This window comes from Canis lupus, chromosome 21 (assembly GCF_048164855.1).
Source record: "Canis lupus baileyi chromosome 21, mCanLup2.hap1, whole genome shotgun sequence".
In the NCBI taxonomy this organism is placed as follows: Eukaryota; Metazoa; Chordata; class Mammalia; order Carnivora; family Canidae; genus Canis; species Canis lupus.
The window spans coordinates 36,061,459-36,085,237 of NC_132858.1; the positions used below are offsets into that span (position 1 = coordinate 36,061,459).

At 34.9% G+C, this 23,779-nt stretch overlaps 1 protein-coding gene across 13 annotated transcripts in view; it reads right to left on the reverse strand.

Moving 5' to 3' along the window:
* Positions 1-10,439: 10,439 nt before the first annotated feature.
* The window catches only part of CD36 (CD36 molecule (CD36 blood group)), a 76,034-nt gene continuing 62,694 nt past the window's right edge, over positions 10,440-23,779 (reverse strand). For all 13 annotated transcript variants that reach the window (XM_072791376.1, XM_072791385.1, XM_072791388.1 and 10 more), the window contains 8 exons: positions 22,227-22,273; positions 18,965-19,034; positions 17,647-17,834; positions 16,386-16,504; positions 15,299-15,372; positions 14,662-14,716; positions 13,660-13,824; positions 10,440-11,289 (listed from right to left, as the gene is read on the reverse strand). In XM_072791376.1, coding sequence (XP_072647477.1) covers positions 13,660-13,824; positions 14,662-14,716; positions 15,299-15,372; positions 16,386-16,504; positions 17,647-17,834; positions 18,965-19,034; positions 22,227-22,273 — 718 coding nt within the window. In that variant the 3' untranslated portion in view covers positions 10,440-11,289. The remainder of the gene's footprint in view (positions 11,290-13,659; positions 13,825-14,661; positions 14,717-15,298; positions 15,373-16,385; positions 16,505-17,646; positions 17,835-18,964; positions 19,035-22,226; positions 22,274-23,779) is intronic.

The window sequence follows — 23,779 nt, forward strand, 5'->3', positions numbered from 1 at the left end:
CTACAGTGTGGCAGTGAATTAAACTTGTTGATCATAAATGTTAATCCCATTTAAGGGTGTCAGTGTTTAAAACCACTTACCAACTTGCCCAGGTAACTTTGGGGACCTTCCCTTCCCCTAGATATCCAGGGAAGATTTTCTCTCAATATTTCCCATGATAGACCTTGCTAACTGTTCATGGCCTTTGATCTAGGCAGATCTTGGGTCTGTCTACGTATCTTTTTCAGCCACTTCATTTTTTTTCAACCAAATGATTTCAGGCAACTACTATCAAATAGTTGCTGAAAGAAACTTATTTGTCACCTGGGTCTTTAGGCTGCATATACTATTTGTAACTTGTTTATTTAGCAAGCCTGTTGAATATTTTCTTATCTTGCATGCTAAATTACTCTCAACAAACAAACCTGTTGTTTTTAGTCCCATTATAGACAGTCTAGTGTGCTGTGGGGAATTGCTTGATGCAGTAGGATCCTCTGAGTAGACCGTCAGAAGCTATCCCACAGGTCTTGGAACAGAAAATCTCAGAAAATTTAAATTATGTCATTTGCTAAGCTAATAAATTTAAAATGCGCAGTGAGGAATTACCAAAAAGAGATTGCTTAGGGGGGGATCCCTGGGTGGCTCAGTGGTTTGGCACCTGCCTTTGGCCCAGGGCACGATTCTGGAGTCCCGGGATCGAGTCCCACGTCAGGGTCCCGACATGGAGCCTGCTTCTCCCTCCTCCTGTGTCTGTGTCTCTGCCTCTCTGTGTGTGTGTGTGTGTGTGTCTATCATAAATAATAAATAAATGAATGAATGAACGAATGAATGAATGAATAAATAAATAAATAAATAAATCTTAAAAAAGAGATTGCTTAGGTTTTCAAACTTAGGACAGAGTGGAAGCCCCACTAGACCTGAATCCTGACATACATGACATTCATAAACCCTCCCTCATGTGCTGCTGCAACAGCCCTCGCTGCCGATGGTGAGGATAGTAAGACCAGAGTTGGGTTTTGAGCAAGGGGGGTCCAAAACAGAGGGAGTGCTTGGTGTCAAGATCCACCCTTGTTGTATTAGAGAGATACAAGGACAAGTATGTCTAGCCACAGCTGTGGAGAACCGGTGACAGCCATGGCTTTGGGTTTTGCTTTTCTTCTGCATGTTATGGGTGGGGAAAAATGGAATTCTTCTATGCCTCATGTAAATGCATTCTACACATTTAGGGACTCCCATACCTGGTAATTTCATACCTTCTATTTTCAACACATGCCTTACGTCTAACATGTCACACAAACTACAGCCTTACACACTTAGTTTCAACTCTCCATATTATTTCTCTTATTAGCGGAGCTGAATATGCTTTTTTAAAAATTGAATAAGTATAAATTGAATAAATATAAACATATTAGTTTCAGGATTACAACACAATGACTCGGTAATTATATGTATTGCAAAATGATCACCACAATAACTAGTTCACATCTGTCACTGTACACAGTTAGGAAACATTTTTTCTTATGATAAGAACTTTTAAAATTTACTCTCACAATAACTCTCAAATATGTAATGCCATATTTTTAACTATAGTCCCCATGCTGCACATTACTTCCCCATGACTTAGGCATTTTATATGTGGAAGATTGAGCCCTTCAACCTCCTTCAACTGTTTCAATCCCCTTATACACACCATACCTCTGGCAACGACCAATCTTTATATCCATAAGCTGAGCCTATTTATTTATTTATTTGGATTCCACATGTGAGATCATATTATATTTGTCCTTTTCTGACCTACTTATTTCACTTAGCATAATGCCCTCAAGTTCCACCCATGTGGCAAATGGCAAGATTTAATTTTTTAGGACTGTATAATATAATTATACATATATAATATATGTATAATAGTCCATTACATACGTATGTGTGCATATGTGTGTGTGTATATATATAATCACATCATATATATATATATATATATATATATATATATATATATATATAAACATTTAGGTTGTTTCCATATCTTGGTTATTATAAGTAATGCTGCAATGACCATAGGGGTTCAGATATCTTTTCTAGTTGGCATTTTTGTCTCTTCAGAAAATACCCAGAAGTAGGACAGCAGGATCCTGTGGTAGTTCCATTTTAATTTTTTGAGGTAACTCTATATGGTTTTTCATAGTGGCTGCACCCAGTTTACATTCCTACCAGCAGTGTAAGAGAGTTCTTTTTCTCTGTACCCTCTCCAACACTAATTATTTCTTGTCTTTTTGATTTTAGCATTTTGACACGTCTGAGGTGGTATCTCACTGTGGTTTTGTATACGTGCTGCCAAAGTGAGCACATCTCACTGTGGTTTTGATTTGCATATCCCTGATGATGAGTGATGTTGACCAACCATGTGTCTTCTTTGGAAAAAATGTCTATTCTGATCTTATGCTCATTTTTAAACTGGATTCTTCATTTTGTTGTTGCAGTTGTTTGTTTTGCTTTGTTTTGTTTTGTTTTGTTTTGCTCTTGAGTCCCATGAGTGCTTAGATATTCAGATATTAACCTCTTACCAGATATGTAATTTGCAGATGTTTTCTCCCATTCTGTAGGTTGCCTTCTCATGTTTCCTTTGCTGTGCAGGGTTTTAGTTGGATATAGTTCTGCTTGTTTATTTTTGCTTTTGTTGCCTTTACTTGTGATGTCAGATCCAAAAAATCAACACCAAGACATATCATGGAGCTTTCCACCTTTGTCTCCTTCTAAGAGGCTTATGGTTTCAGGTCTTATATTCAAATCTGTAATCCATTTTTTTTTCTGTAATCCATTTTGAGTTAATTTTTGTGCATTCTGTAAGACAGTCATCCAGTTTCATTCTTTTGCATGTGGTCCTTCATTTTTCTCAATACCATTTATAGACTGCCCTTTATGCCTGTTTTTGGCTCTTTTATTATAAAGCAATTGATCATGTATTCGTGGTTTATGTCTTGGGTGTCTATTCTGTTCTATTGAACTGTATGTTTGTTTTTATGCCAATGCCATACTGTTTTGGTCACTATAGCTTTGTTTTTTGTTTGTTTTTTTTAAACTTTTTAAAAATTTTTTTATTTATTTATGATAGGCACACAGTGAGAGAGAGAGAGAGGCAGAGACACAGGCAGAGGGAGAAGCAGGCTCCATGCACTGGGAGCCTGACGTGGGATTCGATCCCGGGTCTCCAGGATCGCGCCCTGGGCCAAAGGCAGGCGCTAAACTGCTGTGACACCCAGGGATCCCATAGCTTTGTAATATACTTTGAAATCAGCAAACATGATGCCTCCAGCCTTGTTTTTTTTTTTTTTTTCCCCAGCTTTGTTTTTATTTCTCAGGATTTCTTTAGCTATTCTGTGGTTACACACAAATGTTATCATTACTCATTTTATTTCTGTGGAAAATGCCATTTTAATTTTGATAGGAATTGCATTGAATCTGTAGATTGCTTTGGGTAGTATGAACGTGCTAACAATATTTTCCCAATCCAATGAGCATGGAATATCTTTCCCTTTGTGTTTCCTTCAATTTCTTTCATTAATGTCTTATAGTTTTTACTGTACTGATCTTTCATCTCCTTCCTTAAATTTATTCCTAGTTATTTTTCTTTTCTTTTTTTTTTAATTTTTTATTTATGAGAGAGAGAGAGAGAGAGAGAGAGAGGCAGAGACACAGGCAGAGGGAGAAACAGGCTCCATGCCAGGAGCCTGACTCGAGACTCGAACCCGGTACTCCAGGATTGCACCCTGGGCCAAAGGCAGGCGGGAAACCGCTGAGCCACCCAGGGATCCCCTTATTTTACTTTTTGATGTGATTATAAATAAGATTCTTGTTAATTTCTCTGATAATTTGTTATTAGTATATAGAATCACAACTGATTTCTGTATGTGGTTTTTGTATCCTGCAATTTACTGAATTCATTTATTGGTCCTAATAGCTTTTCGGTGGAGTCTTTAGGACTTTCTCTATAGTATCATGTCATCTGCGAATAGTGACCATTTTACTCCTTTCTTCTAATTTGAATGCCTTTTATTTATTTTTTTCTCGCCTAATTGTTGTGGCCAGGACCTCCAATATTACGTGGAGTAAAAGTAGTGAGAGTGGACATTCTTGTATTGCTCTTGATCTTAGAGTAAAAGATCTCTTTCAGCTTTTTATCATTAAGTATAATGTTAGCTGTGCTGTTGTCACATATGGCCTTTGTTATGTTGAGGAATACTCCCTCTATATCCACTTTGTTGAGAATTTTTATCTTTAATGGTTGTTGAATTTTTGTCACATGCTGTTCCTGCATCTATTGAGATGATCATATGATTATTCTTCACTTTGTTGGTATACTGTGGCATATCATGTTGCTTGATTGCAATGTTGGATTTTTCTTACCTCCTTGGAATAAATCCCACTTGTTTATGATGTATGACCCTTTTAATGTATTTTTGAATTTGGTTTGCTAGTATTTTGTTGAGGATTTTTAAATTTATGTTCATCAGACATTTGGGCCTATATTTTGTTTTCTTTGGGCATCTTTATCTGATTTTGGTATCAGGGTAATGCTAGCTTTGTAAAATGAAGTTGTAAGTGTTCTGTTTTTTTGGAAGAGTTTGGAAGAAGTTTTTTGGAAGAGAAGGATTGGTAATAATTCTTGGAATATTTGGTAGAATTTACCAGTGAAACTGTCTTGTTCTGGACTTTTTGTTTTTGTTTGTTGGGAGGTTACTGATTAGTAATTTAATCTTCTTACTAGTAATCAGTTCATTCAGATTTTCAATTTCAGCATGATTCAGTCCTCGTAGATTGTATGTCACTAGGAGCTAATCCATTCTAGTTTTGCCCAGTTTGCTGGCATAAAGTAGTCTCATGATCCTTTGTATTTCTGTGGTATCAGTTGTAATGTCTTTCTCATTCTGATTTTGAGGTGTTTTTCCTGATTAGCTAAAAGTTTGTTATTTTTTCTCTTTTCAAAGTACCAGCCCTTTCTATCATTAATCTTTTTCTATTTCCTTTTTATTCTTTTTGTTTGTTTGTATTCTGATCTTAGGTATTTTCTTTCTTCTACTGATTTTGGGCTTTATTCATTTTTTTTTTAAGCTCTCTGAGTTGTAACGCTAGGATGAATATTTGAGATATCTGTCTCTTGAGATAGACATTTGTTGGTATGAACTGCCCTCTTAGAACTGCTCTTGTTGCATCCCACATATTTTGGAATGTTTTATTTCCATTTTCATTTGTTTCGAGGTATTTTTAAAAAAAAAGATTGTAATTATTTATTCATGAGAGACAGAGAGAGAGAGAGAGAGAGAGAGAGAGGCAGAAGCAGGCTCCATGCAGGGAGCCTGATGTGGGACTCAATCCTGTGTCTCCAGGATCACACTCTGGGCTGAAGGTGGCGCTAAACCGCTGAACCACCCAGGCTGCCCTGTTTCGAGGTATTTTTTAATTTCTCTTTTTATTTCTTCTTTGCCCCATAGTATGTTGTTTAATCTCCACATATTTATACATTTTCTAGTTTCTTATAATTGATTTCTGGTTTATACCATTATGGTCAGAAAATATATTGATATGATTTCAATCTTATAAAATTTATTAAGACTTGTAGCTTAACATATGTTCTATCCTAGAGAATGTTCTACGTGCACTTGAGAAGAATGTGTGTTGTGTTTCTTTTGGATGGAATGTTCTGTATCAGTCCATCTGGTCTAACATGCTTAAGGCTAATGTTTCCTTATTGATTTTCTGTCTGGATGATCTATTCATTGGTGCAGATGGAGTATTCAAATCCCTTACTTTATTATATTGGTGTCTATTTCCCTCTCTAGGTATGTTAAAATTTGCTTTATATTTTTAGATTTTCCTATATTGGATGCATACATATTTACAAATGCTATATCCTTTTGTTGGATCGATCCCTTTATCAGTATATAATGTCCTTTGTCATTTATTACAGTCTTCATCTTTTTTTTTTTCAGTCTTCATCTTAAAGTCTATTTTTGTTTGCTATAAGTATAGCTACTTCAGCTTTATTTTGTTTTCTATTTGCATGAAATATCCTTTTCTATCTCTTCATTTTTAGTCACTTATACCTGAAGTGAATTTTTTGTAAGCAGCCTGTATCTGGGTCTTCTTTTCAATTTTTTAAATCCACTCAGCCACTCTGTCTCATGATTATAAAATGTAGTCCATTTACATTTGAAGTATCTACCAGTAGATATGTACTTTTGTCATTTTAGTCATTGTTTTCTGGCTGTTTTGTAGTTCTGCTCTATACTTTCTTCTTTTCTTGCTTTCTTCCATTGTGAATTCATGACCCTCAGAATGGTATGTTTAGATTTCTTACTCTCTATTTTTTGTGTATCTATTAGAGGTTCTTGCTTTGTGTTATAACAATACATATAAAAATATAACAACTTAGGTTGATAAGAACTGAAGTTTGAATGCATTTTTATTTTTATTTATTATTTTTTTAAAGATTTTATTCATTTATTCATGAGAGACACAGAAAGAGAGGCAGAGACACAGGCAGAGGGAGAAGCAGGGAGCCAGACATGAGACTCCATCCCAGGACCCCGGGGTCACACCCTGGGCAGAAGGTGGCGCTAAACCACTTAGCCACCCGGGCTGCCCCTGAATGCATTTTTAAAGCTACATATTTTTATGTCTTTTTTGGCATTACATTTCACATTTTTAAAAATCTTGTATGCCCTTTAATTAGTTATTATAGTTATTTTTACTACTTTTGTCTTGTAATCTTTATACTAGCTTTAGTAGTGAGTAATCTATTACCTTTATTACATATTTAGGTTTATCTGTGTGATTTATACTTTTAGAGGTTTTGTTATTAATTGGCTTACTTTCTTTTCATCTTAAAGCAGTCCCTCTCACATTTTTTATAAGGCCAGTTTAGTTGTGATGAACTCCTTCAACTTTTTCATCTGAAAAATTCTGTATCTCCTCTGAAAGATAACTTTGCTTTTGCGTAGATTATTCTTGGAATTATTATTTTTTTCTTTGTGCACTTTGAATATATTGTGCCACTTTCTTTTGGCCTGCAAAATTTCTGCTGAAAATTCTGATAACCTTATGGAGGGTTCCCTTGTAGGTAACAAGTAGTTTTTGTTTCTGCTTTTAAGGTTCTCTCTTTGTCGTAAACTTTTTAACATTTAATTGTAATGTGTCTCAGTGAGGCTCTCCTTAGGTTCATCTTGTTTGGAATTTGATGGGCTTTCTGAAATTGGATGTCTATTTTGTTCCCGAAGTTAGGGAAGTTTTAAGCCTTTATTTCTTTTTCTGTCCTGTTCTCTCTCTCTTTTCCTCTGGGCTCCCTTTAATGTAAATGTTATCCTGCTTGTTGTTGTCCCTTAAGTACTTTAAGCTATCTTTACATTTTTTCTTTTTTTTTTCTTTTTGCTGTTCTGATTGGGTGCCTCTGCCACTTATTGGAGCTCATTGGTCCTTTCCTCTGTTTCATCTTGTCTTCTAGTCTTCTGCTGAAACCCTCTCATGTACTTTCAGTGCAGTTATTCAGTCTTCAGCTCTGTAACTGCTGTTTGATACTTCTATCTTCTCTTTGTTGAAGCTCACTGTGTCCATCCATTCTTCTTCTGGGTCTTTGAGTATTTTTATGACAATTTCTTTGAACTCTTTATCAGGTTAATTACTTATCTACATTTTATTAAGGTTTTTCTTTTCGGAGTTTTATGATTACTTTTTAAAATTTGGAATATATTCTTTTGTTTCTTCATTTTACTGGACTCTCTGTGGTAGTTTCTATGCATTAGATGAAACAGTCTTGAAGGAGTTTCCTCCTGTAGATGAACCTTATTGTTCAATCCTGCCCTCACTCTTGGTTGTCTCTCAAACCTTTGCGATTTTCCGAGCAGCCTATTTTTAATGACTGAGTAGCTGAAGGTGTGCCAAGACATGTCAGTGTCCCAAAGGGGATCTTAGTAGGCATCCACACTCAAGCTACCTGGAGTCAGACCCTTGGGCAGCAGCTTTTAACATATGAAAATATATACAGGTTTATGGAACTGCAAAGGCATACCCTGCTGGTTGCTAGAGTCAGGTATTCTATGTGTCCCCTGGACAGCAGTCACCAAATCTCCAGATGAATTTTAACCTAGTACTAGTAGCCTGCTGAGATACTCTCCAGGGACAAAAGCTGGCAGTTGCCATCTTTGTGCTCTCTGCCTTGCTCCAGCCAATAGGCACCAATTTCAAGCTACTCGCCATGCTCCTGAGTGTCAGTAGCTTCTAGAGGGGAGCTTTTACACACATCTGGTACCCAGATTTCTGCTGCTCAAGAAACACTCTTTGATTACCTGGGTTTGGGGTCCAGGGGAGCTTATGTTCCTGGATCCCATAGAACCAAAATAATTGGGAGATTGTTCTTGACAGATAACCTCTCCCAGAGCATTGCACAGACAGCAGACTGAAATATACCTCAGTTTATCTGAGGAAGAGGCCAATTTGCTTGTCTAGGAACTTTGGTCTGAGGGACAGGCTTTAGGTGTGGCCTACATCTAGGAGCCTATTGTGGTGTTCTCAAGGAACATGCCAATGCCAATGGAGGTCATCTTTGAGCTCTCCCTCTGCCTTGACTTTCATTATAGATACAATTGTGTGGCTCAGACACTGATCGTGGGTTAAAAGATTGACAGATTATTGCAAATGCACAAATCCAAACACAAATATCTAGTACTTTCACAGTAAATTTTCAGGGATAAACAATTTGTCTATAGTTTTTTTTTTCTTGAAATGATACCCCCTTTACCTCTTTGTTCCTGAGAATCAAAAGCTATATAGACTTTTTATGCACTTATTAGCAACAATGAGCATTAACCCATTTTGAGATGTTGTAGAGTCTCTAAATTATGTTAACCCCTTTTCAGATTCTCTAGATTTTCAAACTTAAGATATGAATAACAACTACAGATTGTGTGATGGTTAAGGTAATTTGGGATGAAAATGTGCCTCTCTACCAAATAGTGTTTTTCTGTGGAATAAAGCATACACATTTACCAATGCAGTTATAGGTGTTTAAACATTTTCCCTCTTTGAACACCACACAAGTCACACATTTAATACATTCCCCAAAATGCCCCACTCCCATCTTAGTACACATATGTGCATGTACACACACATCCAAACCATTTTTTCTTATAAAAAAAATCTTATAAAAAAATCTCGATTCTTTAAAGAAAATATTGTCTTCCTCACAGGATATTTTTAATACAATTGACTTACCTTTGCATATGTATTATCTTTCCTCTTGTACATATTTTATAGAATTTGAAGAAAATGTTGAGTAATGATAAAGATTAGAATATACACACATTTAGTTAAATAATACTAAAGACACAGAAGTGAAAATCTTTTCCCTGATACCTAAATTCTGTAGATGATTTTCTGTATGAAGATTTTTTTTTAATTTATTTATGATAGGCACATAGTGAGAGAGAGAGAGAGAGAGAGAGAGTCAGAGACACAGGCAGAGGGAGAAGCAGGCTCCATGCACCGGGAGCCCGACGTGGGATTCGATCCCGGGTCTCCAGGATCGCGCCCTGGGCCAAAGGCAGGCGCTAAACCGCTGTGCCACCCAGGGATCCCTGTATGAAGATTTTAATGTCTGAATCATTGCTTAGGTACACAGATGTTGTGTGAGGTAGATATGTATGTTTTTCATCCAACTCTTCAGCCCCACTTAGTTCAAGAATTAAATTTTCTTCATATATCTCTTAGATCAACATGTCAACTTTGACCTTTCAGAAGATGTCTAGAATCTCATCTTATGTGTCCATATCTTACAGGGATACCCCCCCCCCCATCTAAATGTAAACACATTAAATCAGTATGCCTTTGAGATTTTCTCAAGAAAAATCTGATGGTGTCTTTAGGGTTTTCAATATTTGCCCTAGAAAGTAATGTGAGGAAAACTAGTTATTTTTAATTTTAGTATCCATACCAGTTCCCACTAATTTGTCCTATAAACCCTTGTGTATAAAGCACTAAACAGAATGTGGTCCATTTTCCCTTTCCATGAGGAGCTTTTTAGGAGGAATAGTGCTCTCTGCAATAAGTAAACTCTTGCTAAACAAAGAAAGACTACCTGTCTAATAAAAAGGTAAAATCCTTAGGCTCTGGACTGACGTCCTGCTGATGTAACATATGAAACCAAATATCTCTTTTGCTTTTCCTCTCATGAGCTTAAAAACTTAACCTAGGAGAAAGTGGTCATGATTGAATTAAGAAAACATATGCCAGAAAGAAATAGAGAATCAGAACATTTATCCTAATTTTTTATATGAAGTATCCTATAATGCAAGAACCATGCAAAGTACAGGAATTTAAGGAAGAACATAGTTTAATGGTTGAGACCGTTCTAAGGTGACTATGAAAGCAAGAACTATTACAACAAAAAAACTATTAACACACATTCTAGATCATCTTTCATACAGTAATTCCTTTATTACCATTTACATCTCAATACTAGCACAGCATTCTGAAGTTGCCAAGCTTAAGTTGCATGTAACGGAGTAGAAAGATATCAGTCTACTTATAGTGCCAGAAGAGCTGCAGCACGTGGGAGATGACAAAGTCCTTAAACACGAAGAGGCAAAATGTGCTAAAAAATGATGTCCATTTGCATAATCAGGGACAAAATATAAGTCCATATTGTTATGAAATAAGAAAATGGTTACAATGCTTGCTGTTGCTGTGTGAAGGATTCCACAGAGAGAGAGACTTGAGTAATATATAATGAATGACTCCTAGGCCAATCATTTCTTTTCCATTCTTAAATGTCTTTCAAAACAGTCAGTGCTCATGAGATGTAGTGTACTGACAGTCCTGGAGTCCGTCTATTGCAAGTGAACAGGGATACTGTTGTCTTCCCTTGATAAAAAAGACAGGAGTTCTGGGTCCAAGATTTGTTGAGAATGTCCACTCTGCTGAATTTGCCACCAGGGAACCAGTTAGTAAATCAGTACCAAATAAAAGCAGTTGGTTCATGCTTGAGCCAGGTCTATAGAAACTGAAATCAATTCGATGGTGCACATGAGGAATTTTAAAAGGTTCCATATTTGTGTTCAAAGTATGGATTTTAACAACATCTTAAAATCCTTTAGAAATATGCTGCTGTTTAGTGCAAAAAAAATAATGACACCATTTCTTCAACTAGAAGATAAGGTGTGTTTTGTAAAAATAAAGCATATTAAGTCTTTATCTTGTAGGCCAATAGTAACACAGGTCCTGTCGTAGCTGGTACATTAAAGGTTAAATCTCATTTACTGCCTGTAAAATAGAAGAAATATTATCACTTGTTAGAAAGCAGTGGAAAAATAAAACAGGTACTACTTAGGTTCTATATAAGCAAGATATCATTCTTTCAGTTAGCCTAATTCTTCAAGTAACAAAAGTTCTCGAATGGATGTTATGGATAAGGCAATACATATTCCCAATCAAGGATACATGAAAGGCTATTTCTTTTCTCCCAAGAATTAGCCAGATAAAAAGTGGTAGCTACTAAACCATTTTTTCCTGTCCCTTCAGACTATCTTTCACTTAGAGATGTATATACTATTTATTTTTATTTTTTTATTTTTTTGAGATGTATATACTATTGCTTTTGAAAGAAATATCGGCTTATTTTGTGATCCATTGAGTAAAACCACACATTAGCTCCATCATCTTTATTCCCTCTGTATATCTCATTATTTTTTCAATTGTTTACAAATCCACCCAAACACATACTTTTTATAATATTCAAAATGGATGCTGAAGGAAATCACCACCTTCTGTGATTTTTCTAGAACCTGTAATCTACACAGAGAAATTTCTTCTGTACTTACAAAGAAAAAGACAGTTTTATAAAAAGCTGTAACTTTTTCTTATGACAGTCAAGTGTTCAAGCAAAACTAAAATACTTGCTGCCAAAACACTCTGAAAGCTTTCACTTACTCACCTTAACTTAGTCATGCATGGACTGAAGAAATTTGACATTCATGGCTTATTAAACACTGATGAAATTTGTCATATAATGGTACTAGAGAATCCAGGAAAATTTTTATAACTACTATCTTTTGAAAATCATGCTGTCCCACTAGAAAAAGATTTTTTCTGTAATTTATTTGGCTTTTAAGAGGATGACCTTTTCTATTAAAGATTGTCATAAGAATATCTTTGTCTAATCATAACTTATTTTTTTCACTGTGCTAATGCTAGGTCTTAAAGTGTGTAATATGTCCTTTATTTTAGTGTGAGTGTATTAGGCCATCATTTTGAATATTCTGTCTGAAGAGATTGTAAGCAGAGTCATCCAGTCTACTTTCTAGTGGACAAATATTGGCAGAAATGATCAGAACAAGATTTGGCTGCTTCCCTAGACACAAGCTCTGAATCTCACACAAAAATATTGAGCTGAAAATTCCACTGTATTATTTTTTAACAATTAATTTGCTTCATATTTTAAGAATGAACAGTATTTGTACTGTTAAAATTTTCTGGAATGTCTCCAGAAGATAGAATGAATGCTAATGATTTCATGGCTAGTGTAAACTCATGAAGTTTTATTAGGGATTAGTTGTGATAATCCATGAAAAATGTTTAACATAATCTTGGCACATAGTAAGAACTCCAGAGTTATCAGGGGCAATTCCAGATTTCTATATAAGACAGCTTAGGGTCAAAAGTCTGATTTGAAGTAGTGTAAGAGGACTTGTTTTGAAGTTGTGATTTTCATAGCAAGCATATTGCTTTTATTTAGGTTGTATTTTGTTGTTTTGAAGTGCCTAGGAAGAAAGCCTGGTGGAAACATTTGGGAAAGTAGAAAATTCTCCCCCAGAGGCCACACCAGTACCACCGGTGGTAATGATTAAAGACTTTCATTTCTGTTTATGAACAAGGTGGCACAGGCACTAATATCTAAAACACAGAGGTCTGAACTACCTCTACAATTTTTCCAAAACTTCCTTTAAACTGAGTAATTTAGTTTTGCTGTGGTGAATGCTACTTTTTCCTATTCTCTTGTACTATTATATTCAAACTTAACTCATGTGTTTTAATCCTACATTGGGGCTTCCACAGTAAACATCTTGGGTGCATACCCTAATTTCAGACCAGCATGGCCGGCATGTCTATATGTAGCAATTCTGTTTTTATATTAACATATTCATTTTACTTCAGTGTGTTTTTTAATAGCATATTTTTCTTTTATCTCTTTTAAATGAGTTTTTAGGTTTTTTTATTAATTGCTAGCTTAATTTTTATTTTTTCCCTTAAGAATTTCAATCTCGCATAACCTTCCCTAGGCAATGATATATTAATTACTTGTGACTCTCTTTATAATGAGCAAGAAATAATCAAGGAAAGTCAGAATAAAGCTGTAGTCATACTAACTTTCCAAAGGTGGTAATTTCATCTTTTATTCCATTCCTCTCAGAACTTAAGATTTAATGTAGCAATCTGATATTCATAGGCCATATTTACTTGTTCAGTCATCATTTGTGTTTTAATCTAGACATTCTCTAAAAATGATAGTAGATAGTAGACTAAACAAGGCTAGAAACATTTGCAGCCTAATTTATAAACCCTATTTGGTAAAATTAAAAGTAATATGTAACCTAATGTTACTGAAGCAATATGTAATTTTTGGTATATACTTACTTATCTTTTTCCCTTTGATCTGCATGCACAGTATGAAATCATAAAAGCAACAAACATCACCACACCAACAGTGAGTAAGATGATTTCTACCAGGCCAAGGAGGTTTATTTTTCCGGTCACTTGTTTTCTGAACTGTGCTGCCTTCTCATCACCGATGGTACCAGTCTGTAATCAAATAATAATTAGCATTATTTGAAATTGGTGAAGCAAAATACTTGAAGCCTTCCACATATATGGCACTCTTTTCTCCAAACACCTGCATGATGTTAGTTATCTGTATTTTTATGACAAGCCAAGAGAATTCACTTTGCACGTTGTAGAAGGCAATAAATGCCAAGATAGACTACTTAGACTGAAATATAATCCCCCTCCCTTTGAAGATATTATATAGGACTATTGAACATACTAGGCTTCATTGCTTCAGAATGGCCTTACTAAAATAGTTCACAATTTTCCAGCACATGTCTCCTATTGACAGAGGGAAGTGACAAATGTCAACAGTTTTGATCCCCCTAAAGTCTTATTTCCTAAATCTGTGGCTAATTGATTGCATGGTTTACACTACAAATATCTCATCTAGTAATAGGATAGACTGCCTACACCTACTTTAACCTGACCTCTATAAGCTTGTTTGATGATACATTAAACTGTAATATTTTTTAGCACTGTAATATTCACAGTCTTGGGTTATTTGGAGTTACCTAAAACAAGCATTATGACAAGAAAAAGTGCTTAAAAGATGCATTTTGAAAATAATCGAAAATGGTAGAAAATGCTTTGAATTTCTAAAAAAAAAACCGGTGAAAACTAACACAAACTTGATCTCAGTGTAGTTGGGTTTTCTCAAATAGGTATAATATGTATACTCATCTACACGGGCAATGAAAACATGTACAACATCAAATACTATACATACATAATCAATTTTGAAACGCCAAAAGCTTTCTTTTTATATACAAAGAAGTTTACTGCTTTTCACAACTGAGAGATAAAAATACTAACCTCATTAAGCCAAAGAATAGGTACAATGTAGTTTCGCTTCAGATTCTTTAATGCTCTGTAATATACATTAAAAGTAATTATGGAAACATATATCAATATATTACACATATACAACAGAAATTTCAGTAAGTACTAGTGTAAACGTATGTTTAGAAATTAGCTGCTCCTGCAACTTGGTTAAGGTCCTTGATTTTTTTTGTTCCCAGTAGTAATTTAAATGTTAATATGACGGTTTCTCAGAAATCTTTTATTCTTATAAACCTTTCTAATACAGATTTCTAATTAGATTAACTTTCTCTAAGCACAAATTTTCCCTTTCAACAAATTCTACCCAGGAAAGTAAAATATGAATTCCAGAAACTGGTCACAGAAATATTTGGAAAGCTAGCAAAATAGAAGATACCACCAAATACCCAAAACATTCCAAAATATATATAAATATCATTTCAACAAACACTAGATATAATTCTAAATTACTAATCAAAATCATCATGAACATTTAGTAATTATTATTTAATGACATTAAGCCAGAGAGAACTTGAACTTTTGTATTCTTTCCACTTACTTTAATAGATTGACTCACACTCTTACAAGAAAATACTAAAAATTGTGTAACCATAAAATTAAAGAGACTCACTCAATTTTTTTTGCTGGCTTGACCAATATGTTGATTTGCAGCCGTTTTGCAAATCGTAAAGTGAATCCAGTTATCTAAAAAGATAACAAACTAATTACAAACTTCTAAAAAAATCATAATATCCAAAACTCACTTTTATTATTATATAGAATTATGATGAAACTTGCAACTTGTGAAACTGAAATGTTAAATATATTACATAACTATGATTACATGTGTCTGTGCATGTATGCATACAGATGCATGTATACACACACACAATTTTTTTTGATCAATCAAATCTCAAGGTTTTAGTTAGATTTGAGGTATTTACCAAAAATGGTTTTGGGTAATTAACAATACTGAAACCCAGAACTCATATAGTTTGCTGAACTATGCATCACCAATCGTATATTCAGTCAGAATCAATGTATCATCAGTTTAATTATAATAACTAGTTCTATCATTTAAACTGACACATGACCACTAAAATATTTCATTTAACTTCTGAAGAGGAAAATATTTAAATAAATTAAACTGTTGAGCTATAGGAATTTTTAATTAATTTTTCTTGACACTAAGTATAATAGATCTTGCCCCGAATACCCATAAAATCTCTCTCCCTCTCTCTCTCTCTCTTTTTAAAGATTTATTTATCTGAGAGAGGGAGAGGCAGAGGGAGAGAATATTCAAGGAGACTCCCCAGTAAGCAAGGGGCAGGCTCCATCTCATGACCCTGAGATCATGACCTGAGCTGAAATAAAAAATTGAACGCTTAACCAACTGAGTCACTCAGGTATCCCATAAATTATTGTTTTATGCTTATTTTATACATATTAAATTGTTTTAAGCCAATTAGAATCATTCCTATCATTGGTATTCCTGACTTAGGAACCATTAAAAAGGCCTATAAAGTTCCATATGATGAAAAACTAAAGTTTAATGACCTTGATATTTCATAACCAACACAAGAAAGAAATCAATGTAATTTTCACTGAAATAAAAGTAGTAATTTATCAAGACTGTGAGTCAATAAATGATTAACAAGAGAATTTATTTTTTCTTTCAATTTAATGAATCAAATCAGATCAATAATATATTTGCTTACAGGTTCAACATCTAAGTATGTGCTATGTTCATCTTCATTTGGACTTAAGCCTTCAATGGGTTCTCCAATATCAGGACTTGCATGTAGAAAATGAGGAAGTGAAATATACACAGGTTTTCCTGAAAATAAATTTAAAAGATAATTTGGGATAAAAAGTTTTCCTCATTTCACGTACCACTAGGAAAATAGTTCCTTAAAAATATAACTTTTTCAATAAAAGAAGACATAACTGGGCTTGAACACTGATGGGGGAAGAAGTTGTATGATCTGATCACTATTGTACAAAAAATAAAATACAAATCTCTGCATCATCCTACTAACTAATGTCAATTGTTTTTCCTGAGGTGTTCATTTTCAATATGTAAAATGTAGCTGCTGAGCACAAAATTTCAACCATTATGTTCATATTTCAGTGAGTAATATATCTGTGAACTGAGAATTTAGTAGATTTTCTTTTTTCATTCACATTCATCCCAATATGAAGGAGGTGCACTAAACTAGATGGACTTCAAATTGTATTTAAGTCAATTCTTGTTTCAGAGACATACTGAAAACATATATTTTTTTATGATTTTATCTTTATTTATTCATGAGAAACACAGAGAGAGAGGCAGAGACATAGAGGGAGAAACCGGCTCCATGCAAGGAGCCCGATGTGGGACTCGATCCCAGACTCCAGGATCACAACGTTAACCAAAGGCAGACGCTCAACCACTGAGCCACCCAGATGTCCCTGAAAACATATTTTTATTAATCAATTTCTAGGGAAGAAAAAGCTAGAAAAATGGCAGACGGATAAGTTGGTATGCTCAGAATATCCTAGGAATTATTTTATCTTACCTGAAAAGAGCACGGGAAACCAACAAAATAAAAGGGCTAACTATGGAATGGTTACAACAAACCAATATCCAATAAGTAGTTAATATCAAAAATACACAATGGATTCATAGAACTCTAAAAAAACAAAACAAAACAAAACAAAAAAAACACCACACAACCCATTTTTAAAAAATGAAATAAGGCCCGAAAGAGACATTTACGAAAATAGAAGGGAAAACATCAGTATGGTTTTACCTAATAATAACTAAAGTTTCACAACATTGACACACAATTTGGACCTGAAAAGCAAAACAACACTTCTCTACCACCACTTGCTTTCTCACTTTGATTTTAAATTTTTGGTGGAAAGGGATCTTGGGTAAAGGCTGCATTTCAGACTACTGCAGATTATATAATGGACTGTGGTACTGAGAACACTTACCTTCTTTGCATTTGCCAATGTCTAGCACACCATATGATGTGCAGTTATTTGAGATAACTTTTTCTGTGCAGAAACAATGATTATCTGGATTTTGAAGTGGAGATGCAAAGGCCATGGATGGAAGAACAAATCTATAGACAGGAATTCCTTTCAGGTTAATTTCAGCTCCAAACACAGCATAGATTGACCTAAACACAGATAAGAAAGAACTTTATTCCAGGAAACTGGACTTCATTCTGGAGATTTTTTTCTTTTATTTTTAGATTTATATTCTTGTTAGAATTTTAAACTCTCATGTAATTCACAGGAAAAAAAAATCTTGTGAAATTTCAGGGCATACCAGGACATACAATAATTCGAGTAAGAGCTCTTCTTACCTTTAGTCTCAAAAGCTTCCAAGAGCAGTTTTTGTGAACTACCATGGGAATTTATACTGAAGACATTTCTCATAGTTAATTTCCTCTATGCATTAAATATTTATATGACTTCCCTCAAATCCCTGTTTGTGCCCACTTTACATGAAATACAATTAAAATTTCTTTCTTTCAAAATTTAATCCTGGAGGGAAGGCCACGGACTCACTGGGGCGTGTGTAGGTGAGTTCTTGATACATAGATCTCATTATTTCCTGTGCACCCCCACCATTTACTGAGTACTCACCCATACCTAGACAATGTGCTGGGGATCAATACATATTTCTTCTAATTCCCACATAACCCTATATGAAGAAACACTGCTCTCTTCAATTTTACAGATAAGGAAAACATTGAGAGATTTCAAATGTTTGCCCATAATGATACATTTTTTTTTTTTCATAATGATACATTCTTTAGGAACAGGGCAAGGACTCAAGTGGACTGCCTTGGGCTCCAATGCTTGTGTGATATCTGCTGGACCCACCAATCTTAAAAGGGGCAGTAGTAGCACTAGAGCTCATTAACATAGTTCGGTGACAATGGCATCATTTTCCCTGGACATCATTAAAAAAGATGGGCATGTCCTAGACGTGACTGTTATTGAATATAGTTCTAGTGTAGTAAAACAATAAAAAATAAAAAACGAAAAATAGCTCTTACTTAAAAATGAGAAAGAAAATAATTTGCATTCTGTATATTATCCTTCTGCAGCCCTCAATTTTTATAAAAGTTAATAAGCACATTATGAGTTCCATATTGTACTCTGAATAAATCCAGAAAAATCTCCCTATGTGTACTTTTTTCTCCAGTAACATCATTAAGTATGAGCTTCTTGGTCTGTGTTTTGTCACTGGGGGAAAAAAATTCTGACTCACGGAACTACATCAGTGTCTTTGTCTTACCTGCAAATGTCAGAGGAAAAGAAACGCAATACTCGTGTCTTCTCTACAAAAGGTGGAAATGAGGCTGCATCTGTTTAAAAATCAAGCCAGTGACAAGGGATTAGATGTAATGTGTGTCCTAGAAAAACCTAGACATCTCTATTCCAGTATAATCAATAGAAATATAAGGCACATTGTATATGTAATTTTTAAATTCTTCAGTAGCCACATTTTTTTAGAAAATAAAAAGAAATGGGTATATTTGATTTAACCCAATACATCTCGGGGAACTTTGGTGGCTCAGTGGTTGAACCTCTGCCTTCAGCCCAGGGTCCTGGGATCGAGTCCCACATCAGGCTCCCTGCATGGAGCCTGCTTCTCCCTCTGCCTGTGTCTCTCTTTCTCTGTGTCTCTCATGAATAAATAAATAAATCTTAAAAAAAAAAGTCTCAAATGCCATTATTTCAACATGTAATTGATATAAAAATTAACAAAATCCAGTGTGTATTTTACATTTATAGCACATTTCAATTCACAATTCAATTAAGCACATTTCTTAATTTCTTCAATAGCATCATGTGGCCAGCAGCTGCCATATTCAATAAGTCCAATTTATATTCATTGGTATTTAATTTCATATTAAGTCTTCCCACTCCTTAAAAATAAATGAAAGTTTACAAAAATGATGCCAAAGTCACATGTTTTTAAATGTTAGTTTTTGAAATCCCCCACCTTCTCAGTAGTGTGGCACTTTTCTCACTATGAAGTGTCTTACCGTGAAGTTCTCTTAGAGCTTCTGTTAGATTTATGTTGTCCTACTTTTGATAGTGATTCATTCATCTGTCCTAATGGCTGATTAATATTTTTCTTTTAAGATTTTATTTATTTGACAGAGACCACAAGCAGAGGGAGCAGCCGGCAGAGGGAGAGGGTGAAGCAGGTTCCCCACTGAGCAGGGAGCCCAATACGGGACTCGATCCCAGGACCTCAGGATCATGAGCTGAGCCAAAGGCAGATGCTTGATTGACTGAGCCACCTAGGCACCCTAAATATTTTGAAAGTCATTTAGTAAAATTCTCTCACTAACCAGAATTTCCCCCAAATGTATTGAAAACCTATCCATCACACACTTGGATATATGAAGAGATAGCTAGAAAACTCTTGCATTTGCTTCCCAAGTCAGTGTCACCAAAACGAGCCACACCACTGAATGTGTTTGTATTTGTTGAAAACAGGAAGACCCATCCTTCAATAATGCATCCTGGGTTCTGCTTCTGCTTAAATGCCTCAACCTTGTGATCTTGTTACATTTCACTTATACTCTGTGATAAGTGAAATATAATAGAAGATCACAGTGGACTTGATCCTGGCAGTAAGAGAACTGGATCCTCAAGGCTAGTTTGAACTACTCAGGACTCTCAGTGGACACAGTCTACACCTGCCTTCCCAACACTGTAATCATTAAAGGGAAAGAATACACTTAAACGTTTTAAGAATCGTTATATGAGATACCATTGAAGATTATACCATAATTATTCCCAACAATTACCATGGAAATAACTATAAGATTGCTGACTTTTTTAAAAGTTCAGTTGTATATCAGTATTTTCATTTTATGTCTCTTCTTACTTACTTTAGAAAGTAGACGAGGCACTTTTAAATCAGGACCTTTTTTGTTTTGTTGGTTGCTATTCTCTGATGCCATAAACAGAGAATCTCTCTCACAGAAATCACATCAGAGTCCCTTGCCCTGTCCAATCTACCTCTGACCCTAATTTGTTTTCCTTCCATTTTCTTCTTAGATATTTTTTTTTAGATACTTTTAACTTTATGTCTGATATTCACACATTTATCTTTTTGTGATTAATCAATCCTTTACCTCTCCTTTTAAAGCTTCTAAACTGGCACCCGGGTGGCTCAGTGGTTGAGCATCTGCCTTTGGCTCACTCAGGGCATGATCCTGGGGTCCTGGGATCGAGTCCTGCATCGGGCTCCTGCTTTTCCCTCTGCCCATGTCTCTGCCTCTCTCTCTGTGTCTCTCATGAATAAATAAACTCTTTAAAAAAATAAAAATTCTAACCTTTGGACAGAATCATTTAATAGTTTTATTTTTTTCTTAAACCCATAAAGAATCCTTTACTATTTAGGAGCAGTACAATATATTTCTCTAATCTACTTTTTGAAGTATTATGCTTATGTAATGACTGGAGTTAGTAGCATTAGTTCACTTGATGATTTATTTGCAAAAATTCTTTACTTGAAATTTACTTGAAATTTGATACAAAGCAGACTCAAGATTTTTGCTGTTTTATCGTTTTCTCTATAAGACAGTGGTAACCAAATTAAATAGATATGCGAAGCTCAACAATAACCTTTGAAAAAGGAAATATGCCCTCTGTTTCCTTTTTATTCTTGCCCTTTTTATAACTTTGTATTGAACTTTCTTCATCTTTATTATACTGGTTTCCTGCAGGGTGGTGCCTCTCCAATTTTGGAACCCTCATATTTCTGCCCCTGCTTCTGCATTGTTGAAAGCTCACCTCAGGTCAGGTTTTAATCACCTCACAGTATTTGATTCCCATTTGCCTTTTAAAACCTTAATCCTTAATTCTTCAACCAATAGGTCTATGTGAACTTTGCTTTTGCTTTCCTTCAAGGAGAATAAGCAGCCAGATCTAACCTTGCTGCAAAAATGTAAACTCATACTACACTTCCTTTGTTTTCCCACTTCTAATTCAGAATGTTCATTTCTGCACACTTCTCATGGTTAGTAGATCTCTAACCTTGCGGGAATTTTGTTGTTCTTTTCTTCCTTTCACCCTGACCACCTTGTTCAAAATAGATGCGACTTCACAGGTTGTACTTCAACTAAAAAGCTCCTGGGATGTATGTTTTCTTTTTCAAAATTCTCTCAATTTAAAATTATTATCTGCACAATATTTATAAAATATGTGAATGGTCACTATGTCTTTAACTTTTTATTTTTTTAGCCCTTTACTTCTGGGGCCAGGAAGGTAGTTCCTGCAGTCAAGCTTTTATCTATCAAATGTTTCCCTAGTAATGCAGTAAAGGCTAATCCTCAAGGACTAATCTTCAGAAATCCCATCACATTAGACAGATATTTACTAAGCCTATGTAACGATAGAGACTCTGAATTATGTTGTAGGGCTATAAAGATAGGTAAATGCATACCCTTAACCTTCAGAACATTACAGTGGTGGAATTTGTGCAATAGCGGGACGTGGGTTCATTGTGATAATTACCACGAAATAAATGCCCTTACCTGTACCATTAATCATGTCACAATAACTTGGCCAATAGGAGAGATTCCTGAGGAATTAAAAAAAAAAAAAAAGAAATGAGCAAACATTCTCTTCTCTGGAGCACCTTTCTGCCATTACTTTGTCTACTGTGATTCAATACTTCTGATTCAATACTCTTTAAAATAATAAAGATTAAATATGTGACACATGCTAAGTTTAAGAAATGTTCTCAATCATTCAGCCCATGTTTTATTTGAAGGTTCCATCTTGTTGAGATAAACGAAGTGCCCAATACTGTTAAGTGGCCAGGTCATAAAATAAAATTGCCACGTGTTAATTTGAAACAACTTGGAATAGAGAACATTTCTGAAGAAAGAAAACGGAGAAACACATCAGAAATTCAGATCTCTACCTAGGGGAGAATTTTTTTCCCATTGGGAGAAATGGTTTCCTTGGTAATATGTTGAGTGTTCAAAATAAGTGGGAGAAAAATATCAAGTGGTGAAGTGATAAAAATATGAAGTGGTTAACTTCTCCTCCAGTCTGAGGAAGAAGAGGCGCATGGAGAGGAGGTAAGAAAAGGAGATGTTGAAGAAAGAGAATAGAGTGGAAATGTGCAGACCATCCAATTTATACTTTTTTTTCCCTTTTAATGCTTGGAGGAGCTGGTATTCAGGTAGGACAGAGTTGATTAATTTCCACTCTGGTGTCTAAGTCAGATACTGGAAGCAATAAAACCAATAGTAGTAATAGTTTCTCTGTATCCTCAGCCATTTTTTGGTGATGGAAAATCTGTCTTTTTCCCCACTGTTAACATACCATCTAGTGACATGTCAAAGCAAGCTGTTGATTGTTTTTTAAACAGAACATGCTGGCAGTCATGCTCATTCTTGCCATGATCAGTTAAATTGACCTTACCATAGTCTTAAAATGATGTGGAATTCTTACTTTGATTAGAAGCACTTAGCAACTCTCCTCAAAATGTCTCTGTAATAACGAAATGGCAGAAATGTTCATGTTCCTCAATATACAGTGATGCTATTTCCCCTGAAATAAGCATTTAGAAGTGTTTTTCTTCAACTATGCTTTTCTATAGAAAGGTGTTACTATGGAATCTGTAGACGAAAAGTACTACCTTAGTGATTATTATTGAACAGTTGTATGCGATTTTTAGAAAGGGACTCAGTGTGAGGCAGTGGTTACTTATAATAAAAAAAGTTAATCTCTTTCAATTTTGACTACTGTAATCTTTTCCAGGAAAAAAAAATGATCTAAAGCATATTTATTAACTTTGATTAGAAGAGGACTTTCTTCCTTGACATTTATTGAGATTCTTCCTATTTTTTATACATATAATAAATTTTTTATACGCCAGATGAATGGTCAAGAGCCAGGAAAAGAAAAGCAAATCATGACTATACAAACACATGTCATTCTATTACTACTGCGAAGGAGGCACAATCTTTATTTTTAAGTTTAATATGCCCATTTTAGAACTATACTTGCAGTAGTAATTAGTTTTTTTTCACTGACAAAGGTTTAAAAAGGCTGGTTTATCAATGTAGAAAATTAT